The sequence below is a fragment of the Cupressus sempervirens genome, chromosome 3 (assembly GCF_028749045.1).
Source record: "Cupressus sempervirens isolate cs-2001-9-10 chromosome 3, ASM2874904v1, whole genome shotgun sequence".
Taxonomy (NCBI): Eukaryota; Viridiplantae; Streptophyta; class Pinopsida; order Cupressales; family Cupressaceae; genus Cupressus; species Cupressus sempervirens.
Window position 1 is genome coordinate 161,027,233 of NC_143120.1, and position 21,587 is coordinate 161,048,819.

At 31.7% G+C, this 21,587-nt stretch overlaps 1 protein-coding gene across 1 annotated transcript; it reads left to right on the forward strand.

Moving 5' to 3' along the window:
• Positions 1–3,501: 3,501 nt before the first annotated feature.
• LOC149565257 (L-gulonolactone oxidase 5-like) lies at positions 3,502–9,699 on the forward strand. Its single transcript, XM_089818807.1, has 2 exons — positions 3,502–4,523; positions 8,775–9,699. Exons 1-2 carry the CDS (start codon positions 3,590–3,592, stop codon positions 9,608–9,610), a joined length of 1,770 nt encoding a protein of 589 aa, XP_089674933.1. The 5' UTR covers positions 3,502–3,589; the 3' UTR covers positions 9,611–9,699.
• The last annotated feature ends 11,888 nt before the right edge of the window (positions 9,700–21,587 follow it).

The window sequence follows — 21,587 nt, forward strand, 5'->3', positions numbered from 1 at the left end:
TCTCTAATTAGAGCCCTATCCTCAAACTTAAAAAAATTTACTAACCGTTTCCTTTGCAATTTCTTTGTTTTGGTAGAAATTCATACCTTTGAAATAGAGATCCATTATCATGACCATAATATCATTATCCAATTTGAGGTGTTTCCCAACAAGAGTCATTGTGGTCACATCCCAGCTATTGATAAACACTTCAGTAATTTTTAGCTTTACATCCTTTCTTCTGGTCATATAAGGTACCAGACAACCTTTATCTAGCTACTCCCATACTTCCAATTCATTTTTCCTATGTTCACAATTCCCTGGCTCCCTCCTTTTCAAAGCTCCTCCCATGGTGAAACCTCTACAACTTTCTTCAAGACTAGATGAACTCAAAATGCAACTTTCTATTAATAGAGAAATGCCAAAATAAAAGGTCAAAAGGAAAACTACCCAAAAAACATGATAAAATTTCCAATTTCAATGCATAACCTTGATCTAAGTACAATCATTAGTATACTTCATGTCCCAATGCATACTTTTTATTAATAACAAGATTTCAAAAATTTCCAACTTTATAAAATGCCTTATCATGATCAATCACAACTTTGAGATATCCGCACCCTAATAAATACTCATTCCATGTTATGGGCTTCAAGCTGACAACTACAATGTTGGAAATAATGTTTACTGCATTGTTCACTTCCCTATACACATGACTAATAACCTCTTTATCAAGAGTATTAATAAATTGATTTATTTTTAACTTGATATTATAGCTAATTATAAAGTAAGTTAATGACTAAAAAGATATCTCTATTTTAGTCAAGTTTGTACATGTTATATATATGTTTGTGTTGTATTCTTAAGTGTATTGATTTTATATATATTACATCCATAAGGTACAGTTCATTTTAAATATTTTTAAAAAGTTTTATAAAAAGAATTGGATCTAACTATAATGAAATAATTTATTGTTGATTCATTTGGAGATAGATTAATGCTCTAATCTAGGTGATATTCTAAAAATTCATCATGATTAAGTAAGAATGAACATTTTCATGACTATTTATTAATTCAAGATAACCTATCTCTAAAAGATTGAATTCTTATAAATCTCTATTAATTAATATATTGTACACAATAATTTAATATTAATAAAGTCATAATGTATTTGTGAGAATCATACAAATAAATGAATATTTCAAGTTAACTTTTTATGCTTGATAAAGATATACATTGATTTTCAATTGGACCAATTCTACTCATGTGAGATGGGTTATTTTGATTTTAATTAATACATATAATTAAAAACCTATAAAAACACTAATATAAAAATGTGAGAAATATGAGCTTCATTAAAAATGATCTATAGGTTACAATGTTTTTTTTTTGTGTAACAAAGATAGAAAAATAATTTGATGTACTTGCAAGAAAGTCTTGATGGTTGAGTCAATGAGAGATAGAGTGATACTCTAAAATAGGTGAAATTGAAAAAGTAATCTAGCAAACCAACCATTCTCGCATCTAGAAAATAAATTCCTATTAATCTCTAACTATTTAATATATTAATCTTAATGAAGTTGTAGATAGATTTATATTAATATATTATATAAAAAGATAAGAAGTATGAAATTTCACAACAAATGATCTCTAGATTTTAGTACTTTTTGGAACTTTTAAAAAAAATGATAACAAAATAGTTAGATGTAATTATAAAATAGTCTCTATGGTTGAGTCAATATGAAATTGAGTGATACTCTAAAACATATGATATTGAAAAAGTCATTATGATTAAGTAAGAAATAGCATGACTCATTAATATGTAATAAAAACATTAGTTTAATGCTAATAAAGTCATGGATCTTAACATATGAATCTTCCTATTAATATATTGTATAAAAATATAAGAAGTATGGAGTTGATAATAACAAATGATCTATATGTTATACTAGTTTTTACTTTTAAAAAAAATGAAATTAAAATAATTAGATATAATTATAAAAAAAGTCATTATGCTTGAGCCAATGGAGGATAGAGTAATACTCTAAAATATGTGATGTTGAAAGAAATAATATTTTTTGGCCATTAAATAGACCAATTATTTAGAAAAATAAATTTCTATAAATCTCTGCTCATTAATATACCATATAAATATTAATTAATATTATTAAAGTCACAAATCTTCACATTTAAGTCTATATATATATATATATATATATATATATATATATATATATATATATATATATATATATATATATATATATATATATATGTAGAGTTTCATAACAAATGATTTATAGGTTACAATACTTACTGATTTTTTTGTAATAATGAGTGAATATATTTATAAAAGATGGTCTTTATGATTGAGTTAATAAAAAATAGATTAATATTCTATAATAGATGATATTGAAAAAGCCATGATTAAGTAAGAAAGAACATTGTCATGATTATTAAGTAAACTAACTTTTGTCCCTTCTAGAAAATTGAGTTCCTATAAAGCTTCTCATTAATATAATATCTAAATATTAATTTAATATTAACAAAGTCAAGAGTCTTCATATTAATTGATTATATATAAAAATATAAGAAATAGTGTTACAATTAAAAACTATAAACTATAATAATTTTTAAATCGTTCATTTGTTGAAAAAAGGACTTAACAATTGAACTAACTAGTAAAAACATAAGAAGTAGTGTTACAATTAAAAACTATAAACTATAATAATTTTTAGATCTTTCATTTGTTGAAAAACAGGACTTAACGATGGAACTAACTACTAAAAATGTAAGTAGTAGTGTTAAGATTAAAAACTATAAACTATAATAATTTTTAAATCTTTCATTTGTTGAAAAAATGACTTAACTGTTGAACTAACTAGTAAGAAGTAGTATTACAATTAAAAACTATAAACTATAATAATTTTTAAATCTTTCATTTGTTGAAAAAAAAGACTTAACGATTGAACTAACTAGTAAGAAGTAGTATTACAATTAAAAACTATAAACTGTAGTAATTTTTAAATCTTTTATTTGTTGAAAAAAGGACTTAAACGATTGAACTAACTAGTAAGAAGTAGTGTTACAATTAAAAACTATAAACTATAATAATTTTTAAATCTTTCATTTGTTGAAAAAAAGACTTGACAATTGAACTAACGAGAGACAGAACTAATATTCGTTCCAAATGTAGATGACTATCATGACTATTAAGAAACATCTATATTACTTTTAAAGCTCAAGTCATTAATATAGATTAAAATAGTGAATTTAATATTAGTCCCGTCAACTATAGTTCTTGGCAAGTCGCATGAGAGAATTCCTCCGCATTCCAGAAAAAGAAATACGCAATTTTCCTTGCAGTGTTCATGCAAGACGTTATACTCTACGTAGCCCAACCACCACTGTCCGCACGTGTTTGAAATAATCGCTGGTGTGCTTAATTGCATCCAGGCGTTCACCGTCTTAGAAATCTTCCCATCAACTTCCCTCAATTTACGTGTGATTTCTAATCCTTTTAACTCACTCAGTCCCTATTTATACTCAGTGACACAGGAAAAAATAAACATAGCGCAAATAAATTGCTACAACATCTCCATCTGTTGCAATGCCGAAGTCCATCGTTTTGCTGGGTATTTTTATGTCCCTGTCGCTGCAGTATTCCATAACAGCAGCTTCTCTGGCAACGTGCGCACCGCCACCTGCAATTCAATGCAAAAACAACAACTCCTCGTGCGAGGTCTTCAACTTCCAAGGAGTTTGGGACGACCGCGTGGTTTGCAGGGCTCAGAAAGCCGCATGGCCGACGTCAGAAGCGGAGCTTGTGGCGGCGGTGGCGAAGGCGGTGAAAAAGAAGCAGAAAATCAGAGTTGTGAGCAAGTTGTCTCACAGCGAGCCCAAACTGGTGTGCGTGGGGAGCGGCGGTTTAATGATATCCACGAGCAACTACGCGTCTATTCTTCAAGTGAATAAGACGGCGATGACAATTAGGGTTCAGGCGGGAGCCCTAATGGGGGACGTGTTGGAGGCCGCCGCCAAAGAAGGGCTCGCTCTGAACGCCATGGCTTACTGGAACGGTGTCTCCGCCGCCGGCGTTATCTCCACCGGCGCCCATGACAGCGGCTTCGTCGGAAAAGGAAGTGGCGTTTATGAGTACGTGGTGGGAATCAGAATAGTTGTTCCTGCGCCTCCGTCTGAAGGGTACGCGAAGGTGATTAATTTGGGGGAGTTTGATGAGGATTTGAATGCTGCGAGATTGTCTCTGGGTGTTCTTGGAGCTATTTCTGAAGTCACTTTTGCTTTGGAGCCAATGTACAAGCGATCTCTCTCGACTGTTGTTAGGCATGATGGTGATCTTGAGAAGCAGGCTGAGAGTTTTCTTAGAACTCATGAGTTTGCGGATATTAATTGGATTCCCTCACATGGGTTTGTGGTTTATATTCCCATTGATCGAGTTCCTGTGAGTGTTCCAGGAGAGGGCTTGAATTCTATCATTGGGAGCGCCGCTACAGTTGGTGAGATCCAGACAAAAGCGATTCACTGTGAGTGTACTGTTCTTTCATACAATAAGGTTTGGTTCTTAAGTTAAAAGTGTTAAATAATTAAAGTTGACTTATTTTTCTCACGTCTATGGGTCAGGTCATTACCATCCTCATCATAATATTCTTCATCAGATTCATCATCAATGTCAAACTGATCAACTTCATAGTTACGCCATAGAGCAACTTCTTCATTATAGCAACCGAAGGGTTCCTGCCACCTGTCAAGCTCTACTTCATCATCCATCCACGCAAAATTTGCTTGCTCATTGTCATGATCTTCACTACTGCCATCTTCTTTTTCTTGGAACAACTTAAACATCACACACTAAGCTTAATTCCTAGACCAAAAGTGTTAAATAGTCAAAGTTGACTTATTCTTTTCACAAACTTAATTCTTCATATCCATGATCTTCACTAGGGGCAACCTTTTTCTTAAGCCATACACGATCCTCTTTATGGTATTCATAATATTCACTGTTGACAACGCATGGCTGGGCAAACAAGCCTTTCAATACCTGCAAGACTTTGGTTTCCTCGCCTTCCTTCACTCCCATGAAGGCGACCTTCTTTACAGAACAATTGTTCCACATATGTCTTGATGGCATCCATGAGTCATAGTCTGAGACCCTCTCTTCATTAACCACGCACACGTACATCTTCCTCTGTCTGTCCGCAAAAGAACTAGAGGTAGAAGGTTCGCCCCTTCTCCCATCACAAAAGGCGCTCGCTATGCCAGGAGATCCATCAACCATAGCAATAAAGATGAATGTACTTACCGAGTGTTGGATTCTTTGAAAAGATCGGATCATCTCCTTTACTTGTTCCTCTACTCCTTCCCACCCGTAGGAGTAGGTGTTCTCATTTCATATAATGTGGCACAGATTAGCTTTTTTCGTTTTGATAAGTTATTTAAAATTTTGATTGTGAGTTCTTATCATTTGATTTTACTTCTAGATTTGATTTTGTATGTTTTTTTCCTTTGTCATCAATGTTTCAGATCACACTCTATGATCTATCATCAAGATGAAAGAAGGATGTAAGATGCATGTTCTTAGTTTGGAAACTGTTTAAATCATATACATGTCTAAGTATTGATTTTTAGATTAAAGTGTTAAACACTCATAGTTGACTAGCTAATATTTTACTTAGTTTGTGTGGTCTAAGGGCCACCTTTGTGGGGTCTATTTTGAAGTGGCTATTTTGTGTTGCGTCGTTGTTAATAATCTTTGTTCACATTATTTTATAGTTTTTTTATTAAAGGGTGAAAATAGGTTTTAGGGGGACCTGAAACCCTATATAGCTTTACAAAAGTTAAAACATTAAAGGCCATCATAACATCTACGCTGGTCCAGCCAACAACCCAAAAACAACCAAACAAAACACATAGCAAAAACTAATCGAAGCTAAATGATAAAAACAAAAACACAACCTAAAAAAGAAAAAACCCCAACAACAAACACAAGAAGTCAAATCAACTCCGTAGCAAAGCTAGCCAGTTCCCCTTTAAAGTCAAACATCTTCAACACCACCTGCTTCAACTTAGCCAAATAAGGAGGAGAGTCAAAAGCCTGCATTTTCTTTGAGCTTGATCTCATACACCTTCCCATGCTAGTAGCTTGTGTACTAGAATCCTCCATCTCAAGATCCAACACCAACATAGCCCAAAATCCTGGTCAACTTTCTCTGCTAGCCTATTCAAACAATCAACAGATGTAGATAGAATATTTTGGAAACTATTAGCAATCCCTTTAATCGAAAACAATTCCCTTAACAAATGCCTCCATTTTGTTGACCCTCCCGTACAACTCTTCCATCTTATTGTATACGTCTTTCTTTTTCCTATCAACCCCATTGTTATTAGAATTCTACAGTTTCCCTTGTATCTCCAATTTAGCACCAAGGGCTCTATAGTTTTTTATATAAAAAAGCAACAAGAGTGTGTTGACCCATGGTACAATCAATGACACTAGATACAATTAACAATACATTAGCAACACCTAGTTCCCAACATCTAATGCCTAGGTCTCTGTTATAAACAAAGGTTCAAATGTGACTCAACCACCGACAATATTAGTCAACTTTATCAAAGAGTACCATGTGACCAACCCTCAAAAAGGTAGTTGTCTTTAACCAAAAATAATAGCAAAGGACCTGAGTGAGCCCTTTAAAACTATCAAAAAACACTTGAACATAGGAAGAAAATAAACAAAGGGGGCGAGACATAATCAACCCTAGAAGATGTAGTACCCAAACTCAGGCTTCAAAAATCATGTCTCTCTTTTTCCATCAAACCCAAAGGTCAAAAAGCATCTAGTCTTCTTGAAACTAAAACCAAAAACATCCATCCTTCTAGAAAGGTCCTTGTAAGCAAGAAACTTCCTCCTGCTTAGAATACATAACAAAAGGCTCCACACAAACATTACACTTGCCCAACTAAAAGAGAAAGGGCTAGGCCTGAAGATTAGTGGCTGAAACAACATCATCCACTTACACATAGCTGACATTGTTCTATAGTTGTGTTCAATAGTTGACATTGTTCTATAGTTGTGTTCAATATGAGGTCTATTTTTTGCTGATATTGTCTATTGTGTAATAATTTTAGTTCTTGTTGTGTACATTGCTATTATGCATTGTGTGGTTGTTAAAAAAAACAATTCTTTACTTGTGTTCAACATCAAGTCTATTTTCACTGCATGGTTGTTAATTAGCTTTGTTCATATTGCTCTTTAGTTGTGTTCAGTTTGAAGTCTATGTTGAATTTCTATTTTGTATTATGTGGTTGTTAATCATATTTGTTCACATTTTTCTATGCTTGTGTTCCATGTCTTTTCCCTACTATTGTTCAATACTTTACTAATATGTTGATGAACAATTTTTTATGTTATGGACAATAGTTTCCTTATTGTGGACTCTATTGTAGCAATGAACAAAGGACTATGCCAAAATTGAATTTCTTTGATATTTACTAAATAAGTAGTAATTGAAAATGGTTTTCATATGCAAATACAAACCAAACACTTGATTAACATAAGGATCAGGTATTCTCATTTTATATCACTACACACATTAACATTTGTTCTTATATGCTCTTTTGAATTTTGGTTGTAAGCTTTTCATTTGTCAACAGCCCATTTATCTTAGATGTATATTTTTCAATTACTATTTGAGGTCTATTTTCAGTTGGTATTGTATGTTGCATAGCTTTTTTAGTTGCTATTATGCATTGTGTTCATCAACTATTGTTCATATTGTTCTATAACTATCTTCCTTGTGAGGTTTTTTTTAATTGATATTATGTATTGTGTGCCTATTAATTAGTTTTGTTTGTATTTTTTTGTAGTTGTATTTATTAGGAGGTCTATTTTTAATTTCTATTTTACATTTTAATTATAAGTTCTTACTTAGGGAATGATTTAAATCATATTGCTAAGTACTAATTTCTAGACAAAGTGTTTAACATTCAGAGTGTGTCTGTTAGAGTGTTAATATTTTACTTAGTATTTGTAGTTTGAAGGTACCCCTTGTTTGTCAAGATTTTTTCTATGTTAAAGGTTTATTTATTAGCTAATTTTTGAGGTCTATTTTCAGCTACTATTATGTAATATGTAACTATTAATTAGCATTGTTTATATTTCTCGCTAGCTGTTTTCAATGTGAGGTCTATTTTTGGATGCTATTGTGTACAATGCATGACTATTAATCAATATTTTTCATTTTTTTTTAAATGTCTTCAATGTGAGGTCTATTTTTAGCTTATGTTTTGTAATGTGTGATATTTTTAGCTACCATTGTTCATTGTGCGGCTATTAATCAACTTTATTGTATTCTTATATTCAACATCAAGTCTTTTTTCAACTGTTATTGTGTATTGCATGGCTATTAATTGGCTTTGGTCATATTTCTCTATAGTAGTGTTTAGTAAAAATTATATTTTCGTGTATTTCTTATTTGTTAATCAACTTTGTTCACATTTTTTTGTATTTGCATTCAATGTCTTTTTCCTACCATTTTCACTACTTATTTCTATGTTGATGGAAATATATTATTGTTACTTGGGATAGTCCCTTTGCTGCCCTCCATTGTAGCATTCTTTTAATTTTACATTATTTTGATAAAAAAACAAACTATTTTTTTTTATGTTTGTAAGATTTTTTACTTTGACTTTTTCTCAATTTAATGTTTTCATAATTAAAAAAAAATCTTAAGGTTCTTTTGTGTGCATTCATTTAATTATTTGATCTTGTCATGTAGATGAAGAAATCCAAGATAAAGCAGATGTTGAAGCTATATGCAATGGACTCTTAAATGATACACTTGATCTAGCAATTAATGGCAGTGGACTTTTAAATGATGGAAAGCACTTTACAGGGTACCCAGTAATAGGATTCAATCACCACATTCAAACATCTGGTGGGTGCCAATCAGGAAGCTACTCAATGAATTGCACTCCCACAACAATTCTAGATAAAAATGATACTGTGTGTTCTTGGGATCGACGCATAAACACCACCTTTTACTTTGGTGCAGAACTAAGAGTATCTGTGTCTAATTTGACGGAAGTAATAAAGGATGTGAAGAGGATTAGAGATTTGAATCCTAAGAAGTTGTGTGACCTGTCTGGAGTATTTATGCGCTCTATTAAGAAATCAGAGGCATATTTGGGACCTAAGGATGATTTAGTAACATTTGATATGATGAATTATAGGTCATGGAACATTGGCACACCCAAGTGGAATGAAGATGTCTATGAAGAGATTGAACAAATGATAATTGAGAAGTATGGTGGTGTGTTACATTGGGGTAAATCAGGGGGTTACTTATTTGAAGGGCTAGCTAAGAAGACAACCAATTTAGAAAAGTTCTTGGAGGTGAAGAAAAAATTTGATCCATCTGGAATATTTTCTAATGATTGGACAGATAGTCTATTTGGTATCCAAGGAGGAAGTCTAGAGATTTTCAGAGATGGGTGTGCACTAGACATGCTTTGCAAGTGTCGAGAGGATAGACATTGTGCTCCCCAGAAAGGATACTTTTGTAGACCAGGGAAAGTTTGGAAGAATGCACGTGTTTGCACAAAAGTTAATTAGTAACTTTTAGTTTTATTCTATGCAAATAAATTTATGTCCATGAGACTAAATTTCAACTTGATATTACAAGTTGTAAGGACTATTTGATATATATTGTCTGATTATATATATATATATATATATATATATATATATATATATATATTTTTTTTTTTTTTTTTTTTTTTTTTTTAATTTTATTCTATCACCAACTTGAGTTATGATGATGAAGTTATTTTGTTGTTGTTCTTTCCCTTAAGGTACAAATTTTGTTAGGATGACGTCTCCCATTTGTAGCCTCACCAGTTCATAGCTCTTGTTCAAAGTGATTTCCCCTCTTGAAAAAATAAAGAATTCCCATTCTACATTTGTTAAGGTCTAGAATGTAGCCACACACACACACGCACGCATAGATGTATATGTGTGTGTGTGTGTGTGTGCGTGCGTGCGTGCGTGTGTGCGTGCGTGCGTGTGTGTGTGTGTGTGTGTGTGTGTGTGTGTGTGTGTGTGTGTGTGTGTGTGTGTGTGTGTGTGTGTGTGTGTGTATTTTGAGATAGAGAAATTAGAATTTAATATGAAATTTGAAATGGGCTTTAAGCAATTTACTTTTTTTATTAGAATGAGGATTATTGAAAGTAAAGGGATAGTTAAAAGTTCTTACACTTCAAATATGAAATGATTTTTTAAAATTTATTATGTTTTAATCTATTGAAAATTGAATTTAAAAAAATTGTCAAATATAAGTGATTTTAATACTTTAATTAATCTTTAAATATTTTATAATTATTTCTCAATTGTTTTAATTGCAAATGGTAGTGAAAGTTATTGCTTAAAATTAGAAAAAAAAAAACCATTATGAAAAAGAGTACATCTTAAAAATAATAAAATAAATCTTTATGAATATAATGAATAATAAAATAATAAAATATAATTTTATTAATATAATGAATAATAAAATAAATATTCTATGGACATTGAAGGGTTTAGTCAACTTAAATCTAAATTATGAAGATTAAATGAGTTAACACATGGGACAATAAAAGAGTGGCCCATCTCTAACAAACAACAATATACAATCTCTAAAATATTAGTGCTACTTGTAATGCGATACAACTTTAATGGTATGGATGATGACATAGAATTACAGCTTGTAAAAATAAAAATATATAAGAAGTCTATAAAAGTTGTAAAAAATAGGAAAACGAACTAGACTCAAGATCAAATTCTATGAATTATTTATCATGTCCAAAATTTATTAAAAAAATCATTAATCTAGAGTCTAGGATAGTTGATACACATTTTCTATTATTTTTGTCTTGTTCAATATTCTTTGTCTATAAGTACACATATTCCATCCTCTTCAATACCATCACTATTATGACTTAACAACATTTAGAAAAATTACTAAGTATGAAAAATCTATAAATTGATTTTTAAAAATTACTTCATAATAGATAAATAATTATTAATTATTTTGATGTTTATGCTTGAAATATTAGTTCTATTAAATTCGGTTAGGATTTCCATATATAGAAAAAATATTGTTGGAACCCTATTACATATTTAATAATTGACCAAAATTCATTTGATAGCAATTAACTTTTTAAAAATAAATTGACTATTGAGAACTTTTCTATAGTTTATTATATTGTATGCATAGTAGAGTAGATCTCAGAATAATTTTGTCCAACCCTATCTGAAGAGCCCTCTTGCTTAGCAAGTACAATCATATGTACATCAATTTTTTTTATAGCATCCCAGGTTTTCGCCCTCAGGACCCTCCTGTGATTGTAATGTTTAGAAATTTAGATTTAGGCTAATTTGTAGCTACATTTGAAAGAATTATTTCACATTGAACAACAAAAACCGTTAATAATTTTATACATTGGTGCTTACATAAAGAACAGTCTTTATATGTGATGAACCATATTCACAACATTACCACTCAATTTTTATTTCTATTAGGTCAACTAGTCATATAAAATGAAATTTAATAGAAATTTTTTGATATAACTAAATTTTGATTGGCGTTCAAGATTGGAAAGGTAGTGTTGTCTTCTGAGATATATCGACATTCAACAAAATCATAGAAGAATAAGAGAACCAGTACAACTGCAAAAAATTACAGAGAACTTCATTTCTCAAACATCAATGAACTTGATATATATACAACTAAGAGTATAGGCTCTACATTGGAATTCAATTTTTATACAACTTTCTTTAAACTCAGGAAAGTCACCAAGTACTTGCAGGCATCAATAATCTTCTTGCAACATAGTGTTTTAATTAGATGTTCAACTGGTTGCAAGATTGTACTTATTCCTTCGGGTATTCGAAACAGGATAAGAATGAGACAAGAGAATTAAAAGAAAGATATCATAAAAAAATTGCAATAAGAAAGAAGACAAAATCTCGCATTCCCCTACCAGCGTTCAATCCATGTTGCTGCAACATCATCGATGGAAACATTAAACTACAAAGGTCCACCTCCTAAAACATCAACTACTGCATTGTAAGTGCTCATCATCTATTCATAGTAGAAACAAACGGACAATCACAAAGTCAAAAGATTGAAAAGATTAGCCATTCAATCATCTCACCATCAGATTTATGTCAAAGGTGGAAAATTCTAGAAACTGTAGCAAATCCAAAAAAAGAAGAATGCTTGTCAAGCATGCATAGCCACTAACATGCAAGATGCCACATGACTTCCTACTAATGATACATTTATTTCTATTTTCTGAAATTTTCTAAGAAGAAAATAAAAAAGACTCCCTGGAAAAATACCAATAGCCAATAGCAAAAAGGGAATTTATATTTATGATCTATGTTTAATTTGAGATTTTTTTTAACACTATAGTTTTTGGTATGATATTTCCACTTTGCATAGTTTCTAAGAAAGAAACTAATAGTGAGAAGCACTAGAAAACTATACTCTCCTGCCTTACGGCAGGGACTAATAAGTGAAATAGTTAATTAGAATAAGTTATCATCAGATAAAACTATTTTTACATATTCATCAGATTGAGAAAATTTTTCCGAAAGTTGGAACATAAGTATCCTTTTGTGGATGATGAAGTGTAATATAAAAATTCCATTTCTCAATACCCTCAATTAAAAGATATTTTTCTAATGGCTTTGTACATGTTATATATTTTTCTAATGCCTTTGTACATGTTTCTTGAACATGTACAAATCTTTGATTATATGTCTACTATGCATACCAGAAAGCTTACTCTTCACTTACGTTTTGAAAAAAAATTAAATGTATATGAAATGCCTGAATTACATATAACAAACTAGAAAATGGACAATTCAAATCAAATCTACTTGCATTTAAACTTACATTCTCTTATTTGAGTAATTAGCTTTCTTTTATAATTTACTTTCCATTGTTCATGAAAGGTAGGGACTGAAGCTCGAATAGAGCTCTTGTGATGAAAAACTAAATATAGAAACAAATACACAGAGAGTCAGAAATCAAAAGAAATCAGAATATGAAACTATTTTATTAACTCACAAATCTTTGTGATTGAGATACATCTTTCGTAGATTTGCCTCTATTTATAGAGCACATTCACCAGTCAGATATAGAGAAGAAGTTTCCAGAGTTACCTACGTGGGCAAAGACAGGTGGTGCAAAGAGAAGTGCTAGATAGCACTGATAGTTTATTCGCTTATTCACTGGAAAATGGTAGACTGGCAGTAGACTAAATGTTCTATTATAACTGTTTGATGACGACGTGGGTACTAATTATTCCAAGGAGGTTTGACTACTTCTAACATCTTGTATTAATCAAAGTTTTAAGCCAATACTTATCAAGACATGATTGAACCAAGTTGTGAGAAGTTTTCTAGAAGGGAACACATACAAGTTTCCAATAGTAAATATTCACATTAGGAATCAACCAAGGCCATGAAAATGCTGAAATCCCAATACCTTGATCTCTGATGGTGGTACAAAGGGTCTGTCTTTTCTAATTGCAGATCATGGTACAAAACTGGGTTTCTATGGAATGGTGCAGCCCTATTACTGCTCAAATAAAAATGCTGGATATTGTTTCTAGACTGCATTCTATTTTTAATAAAATAAACAGTACAACGGTTGATAAATGAACACATCAATCCAAAAAAACTCTACCAAATTATTACTTAATTTGAAAATACACTTGGTTAATGCATAAACAAACAATGGGCATTAATGATTTTTTATTTTACAGGAGGGGAAAACTTGTACCATATCTCCCAAATCATCACCGTTGGCCAAATGGGTAAACCAGAAAATGCAAAAGAAGACACCAAGAACGAGGAGATCTCAACAAAATTTACATAAATTTAAAAGAGCACGCCAAAATTTAAAGACACGAAGAACGATCACAAAATTCCTATAACTCAAAATTCATGGCAAAATGCAGTCAATACCAGACAATCAAATATTTGCTCATGCTTTAAGCACTGGAGAATCAAATTCCATTTTCATTAACATGTTAATGAGCTTGGAAATATAATAGTCACACGCATACTGTGACCCGGACTATCTTATCAATTGGCACAGGCAGCTTATGTGAACATGATTATATTTATCATTAGGCTTTATTTTTCAAGATGTTTTGAGAGATCCATATATTTTTAACCATCCACTAGATGTTATTCATTTTCTACGATTATCAGTTACAGTGGATATGTAATTTGAGTAGATCTATTTAAGTTTTCATAATTGGAATTCTAATTATATATTTTATAACTTAAACAAGTGTCACATAGTAACATGTATTTGTCTTCGTGGTGCATTGTAATAAATATAATTCAAACAATACGTTTTTTCAGGGGAAAGTGATAATTCAAACAATAGTTATCCATTTAAAAAATATACAATTAATAAAAATAATTCAATAATAAAGATAATTTATTATGAAATGAGTTTTTACTATTACATTCTATAGCTAAAATGATATAAAATGATAAAGTGGTTCATTACAAATTGTAACATCAAAAAGGTTAAGTTATTGTTAAAAAATATATAATTATAAAAATCTAAATATTCTTGATATTTCACATAACTATACGTTTATTTAGTTATAATTGCATAAATCTATAAAATATTTAAAAATGTATAAATATAAATATAAAAAAAAGTATAGATCTAAATATGTATCAATACTTTTAAACTTTGAATATTAAAAAATAATTAATTAAAGATAAACTTGTAAAGAAATATTAAAATTTTATTATTATTATTTTTTCAAATCAAATTGTGCAACATTTAAAAATTGTAACTTTAAAGAATAATAAATAATAAATGGTTACCCAATTTTTTTAAAAAAATCAATAAAGAATATTTTATTCTTGAGAGAAAAATCTTAATTTTTTTATTATGACTTGAAACAATAATTTAACAAAATTACCCTATGCATCCATATAAAATTGTGAATAGCCAATAGTGTCATATTGTGATGGTTAATTTGTTATGTTGTTATCCTTGCCATCAAGGTTCAAATCTCATGGGGATGAGGTCCCCCGTTTGTGGCCTCACTGGTTCATAGCTCCAAGTCAAAGCGTTTACCCCTCTTTAAAATCAAATATAAAATTGTGAATGAAAGTAATTGTGACAAGTTCATATTTGTAGTAGTTACTCTTGAAAAATACTTAATACTTATCTATTATAAAAATAAAAATAAAAATAAAATAATATTTCAATTTTAAAAATAACAAACATTGTCCATCCATAAATATTGAAGTTTCCTCATTCAATTCTTCTCAAAGTTAAAGGTGAAAAACACTTGATAAAAATAGGAGATTAGAAATAAAAAATGATATTAAACTCTTAAAATGTTTAAAGAAATTTTTTATATTGACAAGAATAAACCTACATTCATTTACTTTAGTGTTATTTAGTAACTTATTAAAATAATATAGTTCATCACATTGTATTATATACTATACAAATTAACAATTAACATATTTCAAATATATTTCAATACATATGAAAGAGAAATAATAAGTAAAAATAATCAAGTAATATGAAACATTGACATTATGTATGTATGTATGTATGTATGGCTATTTGTCTGCCTGCCTGCCTGCTTGCACATATATCTATCTATAATTATGTTTATTTCATAATAAAAATTGAATGAGTTTATTATAATTATAAAGTTTAATTTTATGTTTATTTTTTAAATATATTAATATTTATTAATTTGAAATATTTAATTACCTAAAACTTAGTTTTAATTATCTATTAGATTGAGTTTACCAAAATTATAAATTTTATTTTTATGTTTATTTTTTAAAATATATTAATATTTATTAATTTGAAATATTCAATTACCTAAAGCATGGTTTTAAATATATATTAGAGATAAAAAAATATAAGAAATATTGTTTATATATGGGTATGTGCAGGATCAAGGTGTACCAAACTATGGCCTTAAGTCGCAGTGAAAAATCAGAAAATCAGGGTTATGTCAACTTGATACATAATTTTAAAGTGGTTATGGATTTTATATCAAAAAGTTGTAAGAAAATAATCTGTAGTAAATTGAATTTAGTTTCTAAAATACTAGGCCTTATCAGGAGAAAAAAATAATTAATTGGTCAAAAGTTTGAATTTTAATGTAGTACTACAAAAATTTTAGGGCAAAAATAAAAAGTAGGTGTATGTCTGACCACCTTAGTCAAAATCAAATGATAATATTTTTTTAATATAATTATATATATGAAAAGTAGACTCATGCCCGGATGTGACGCATATTTTTTGGTATTTTTATTCCAAATAAATAATTAAATATGAATTTTCTACAAAAACTTTTTCAAAAAAAAAAAAGTCTCGTGTCTGACCACCTTAACTAATAGAAAATTTTACCAAATTTTTTTTTTTTTTTTTTTTTCTTATACTAGGCGAAGCATAGAATGTGATACAACTTTTAGATTTAAAAAATGTTATACTGTTTGAAAATTATTGTTGTTTTTCAATCAATATGTCAATCAGCACTTTACAATAATCTTCATTGATAATTAACTAATAAATACTTATCGATCTCAGAATTTGACAAAAATAATATTGATGGAATCTCGAGAGTGATATTAAAAAACCCTTTTCGTTTCATTCAATTTCAATGAAAATAACATTGTCAGACGACTACCCGAAGTCTGAGTATCACTAAAACCCTCTTCAGACACATCTTTTGGGTTGATCGAGTAGGTTTGGTAAATACCAAGCATAATCGGATATCAAATTTTAAATCGGATATCGGATTTGAAATCGGATATCGGATTTTAAATCGGATATCCGATATTGCTAGGTGAATTTTGGTGAGAAATTTGAAATCCCAACCCATTTTGGAGGGAAAACCGGATTTAAGACTTATAGCTTATGATTTATAAATTATTTTTGTTATATTACTATGTAAATATGTATTATAATATATTACTATGTAAATATGTATTATAATATATTATATATATATAATAATGTAATGTAAAGATATAATATATAATATATTAATATATAATAATATATTATGTTATTCTCATTATAATCTATAAATATAATTTATATTATTATTATTTTTACTAAATATAATAACGTAATATTTTTATTAAATATAATAACCATATATATATATATATATATATATATATATATATATATAATAATGTAATATATATATATATAAGTATATTATTAATATATATAATAACGTAATATTTTTATTAAATATAATAAAGTAATATATATATATATATATATATATATATATATATATATATATATATATATATATATATATATATATATATATATATATATATATATATATATATATATATATATATATATATATATAATAACATTATATATATTATAACATAATATTTTATAGCTTAAGATTTATAAATTATTTTTGTTATATTACTATGTAAATATGTATTATAATATATTATATATATAAAATAACGTAATGTAAAGATATAACATATAATATATTAATATATAATAATATATTATGTTATTCTCATTATAATCTATAAATATAATTTATATTATTATTATTTTTACTAAATATAATAACGTAATAAATATATGTGTGTGTGTGTGTGTGTGTGTGTGTGTGTGTGTGTGTGTGTGTGTGTGTGTGTGTGTGTTATTAATATATATGTATATTATTAATATATATGAGTCAAAGGGGGTCATAGGTCCCTTCGACCCATTACATAACAACATATGTCCCTAGGGATCCTAGGACCCCTAGTGACATATTAGAATCGTTCTTATGGGTCGAAGGAGGTCATAGGTTGACTTATGACCTCCTTCGACGCATTACATGACGACATATGTCCCTAGGGGTCCTAGGACCCCTAAGGACATATTAGAATCGTTCTTATGGGTCAAAGAGGGTCATAGGTTGACCTATGACCCCATTCAACCTATTAAATGATGACATGTCCCTAGGGGTCTAGGACCCATAGGGACATGTTAGAATCATTCTTATGAGTCAAAGGGGGTCATAGGTTGACCTATGACCCCCTTTGACCCATTACATGACGACATATGTCCCTAAGGGTCCTAGCACCCCTAGGGACATATTAGAATCATTCATATGGGTCGAAGGGGCTCATAGGTTGAGTTATGATCCCCTTCGACCCATTACATAATGACATATGTCCCTAGAGGTCCTAGGACCCCTAAGGACATATTAGAATCATTCCTATGGGTCGAAAGGGGTCATAGGTTGACCTATGACAACCGATGACCCGCTTCAACACATTACATAATGACATATGTCCCTAGGAGTCTTGGGACCCCTAGGGACATATTAGAATCGTTCATATGGGTCAAAGGGGGTCATAGATTGACCTATGACACCCTTTGACCCATTACATGAAGACATTTGTCCCTAGGGGTCCTAGGAACCCTAGGGACATATTAGAATCATTCATATGGGTCAAAGGGGGTCATAGGGTGACCTAGGACCCCCTTTCGACCCATTAAACGATGACATATGTCCCTAAGGGTCCTAAGACCCATAGAGACATATTAGAATTGTTCATATGGATCAAAAGAGATCATAAGTTGACCTATGAACCCCTTCGACCCATTAAATGATGACATATGTCCCTAGGGGTCTTAGGGGTCTTAGGACCCCTAGGGACATATTAGAATTGTCCATATGGATCAAAGAGAATGATGACATATGTCCCTAGGGGTCCTAGGACGCCCAGGGACATATTAGAATTGTTCATATGGGTCAAAGGGGGTCATAGGTTGACCCATGACCCCCTTTGACCTATTACATGACGACATATGTCCTGAGGAACCCTAGGAACATATGAGAATCATTCTTATGGGTCAAAGGGGGTCATAAGTTGACCTATGATCCCCTTCGACACATTACATGATGACATATGTCCCTAGGGGTCCTAGGTACCCTAGGGACATATTAGAATTGTTCATATGGATCGAAGGGGGTCATAAGTTGACCTATGATCCCCTTCGACCCATTAAATGATGACATGTGTCCCTAGGGGTCCTAAGATCGCTAGGGACATATTAGAATTGTTCATATGGGTCAAAGGGGGTCCTAGGTTGACCTATGACCCCCTTTGACCCATTACATGATGACATATGTCTCTACGACCCCTAGGGACATATGAAAATTGTTCTTATGGGTCAAAGGGGATCATAGGTTGACCCATGACCCCCTTCAATGCATTACATGATGACATATGTCCCTAGGGGTCCTAGGACCCCTAGGAAAATATTAGAATTGTTCTTATGGGTCAAAGGTGGTCATAGGGTGACCCATGACACCCTTTAACCCAATACATGACTACATATGTCCCTAGGGGTCCTAGGACCCCTAGGGACGTATTAGAATCATTCTTATGATTTAAAAGGGGTCATAGGTCAACCTATGACCCCCTTTGACCCATTACATGATGACATATGTCCTTACGGGTCATAGGACACCTAGGGACATATTAGAATTATTCATATGGGTCAAAGGGGGTCATAGGTTGACCTATGACTCCCTTTGACCCATTACATGATGACATATGTCTCTAGGGGTCCTAGGACCCCTAGAGACATATTAGAATGCTTCTTATGGGCCAAAGGGGGTCATAGGTTGACCTATGACCCCCTTCAAAAAATTACATAATGACATATATCCAAAGGGGTCCTAGGAACCCTAAAGACATATTAGAATCATTTTTATGGGTCAAAGGCAGTCATAGGTTGACCTATGACCTCCTTTGACCCTTTAGATGATGACATATGTCCCTAGGGGTCTTAGGACCCCTAGGGACATATTAGAATCATTCTTATGGGTCAAAGGGGTTCATAGGGTGACCTATGACACCCTTCAACCCATTACATGACAACATATATCCACATATTAGAATCATTCTTATGGGTCAAATGGGGTCATAGGTCAACCTATGACTCCCTTTGACACATTACATGATGACATATGTCCCTACGAGTCATAAGACACCTAAGGACATATTAGAATTGTTCATATGGGTAAAAGGGGGTCATAGGTTGACCTATGACCCCATTCGACCCATTAAATGACGACATATGTCACTAGGGTTTCTAGGACCCCTAGGGGGACATAGTAGAATTGTTCATTTGGGTCAAAGGAGGTCATAAGTTGACCTATGACCCCCTTTGACCCATTAAATGATGACATATGTCCCTAGGGGTCCTAGGACCCCTAAGGACATATTAGAATTGTTCATATGAGTCAAAGGGGGTCATAGGTTGACCTATGACCCCCTTTGACCCATTACATGACGACATATGTCCCTAGGACCCCTAAGAACATATGAAAATCGTTCTTATGGGTCAAAGGGTGTCATAGGTTGATCTACGACCCCTTTCGATACATTACATGACGACATATGTCCCTATGGGTCCTAAGACCCCTAGGGACATATTAGAATCATTCATATGGATCGAAGGGGGTCATAGATTGATCTATGATCCCCTTCGACCCATTAAATGACAACATTTGTCCCTAGGGGTCCTACAACCCCTAGGGACATATGAGAATCATTCTTATGGGACAAAGGGGGTCATAGGTTGACTTATGACCCCCTTCGACGCATTACATGATGACATATGTCCCTAGGGGTCCTACGACCCCTAGGGAAATATTAAAATCATTCTTATGGGTCAAAGGTGGTCATAGGTTGACCTATGACCCGCTTCAAACTATTACATGATGACATATGTCCCTAAGTGTCCTTGAAACCCTAGGGACATATTAGAATCGTTCTTATAGGTCTAAGGGGGTCATAGGTTTACCTATGACCCCCTTTGACCCAGTACATGACGACATATGTCCTTAGGAGTCATACGACCCCTTAGGGACATATTAGAATGCTTCTTATGGGTCAAAGGGGGTGATAGGTTGACCTATGACCCCCTTCGACATATTACATGATGACATATGTCCAAAGGGGTCCTAGGACCCCTAAAGACATATTAGAATCATTCTTATGGGTCAAAGGGGGTCATAGGTTGACCTATGACACCCTTCGACCCATTACATGAAGACATTTGTCCTTAGGGGTCCTACGACCCCTAGGGACATATTAGAATCATTCATATGGGTCAAAGGGGGTCATAGGGTGACCTAGGACCCCCTTCGACCCATTAAACGATGAGATATGTCCCTAAGGGTCCTAAGACCTGTAAGGACATATTAAAATTGTTCATATGGATCAAAGGAGATCATAGGTTGATCTATGAACCCCTTCGACCCATTAAATGACGACATATGTCCCTAGGGGTCTTAGGACCTCTAGAGACATATTAGAATTGTTCATATGGATCAAAGAGGGTCATAGGTTGACCTATGACCCCCTTCGACCTATTTAATGATGACATATGTCCTTAGGGGTCCTAAGATGCCCAGGGACATATTAGAATTGTTCATATGGGTCAAAGGGGGTCATAGGTTGACCAATGACCCCCTTTGACCCATTA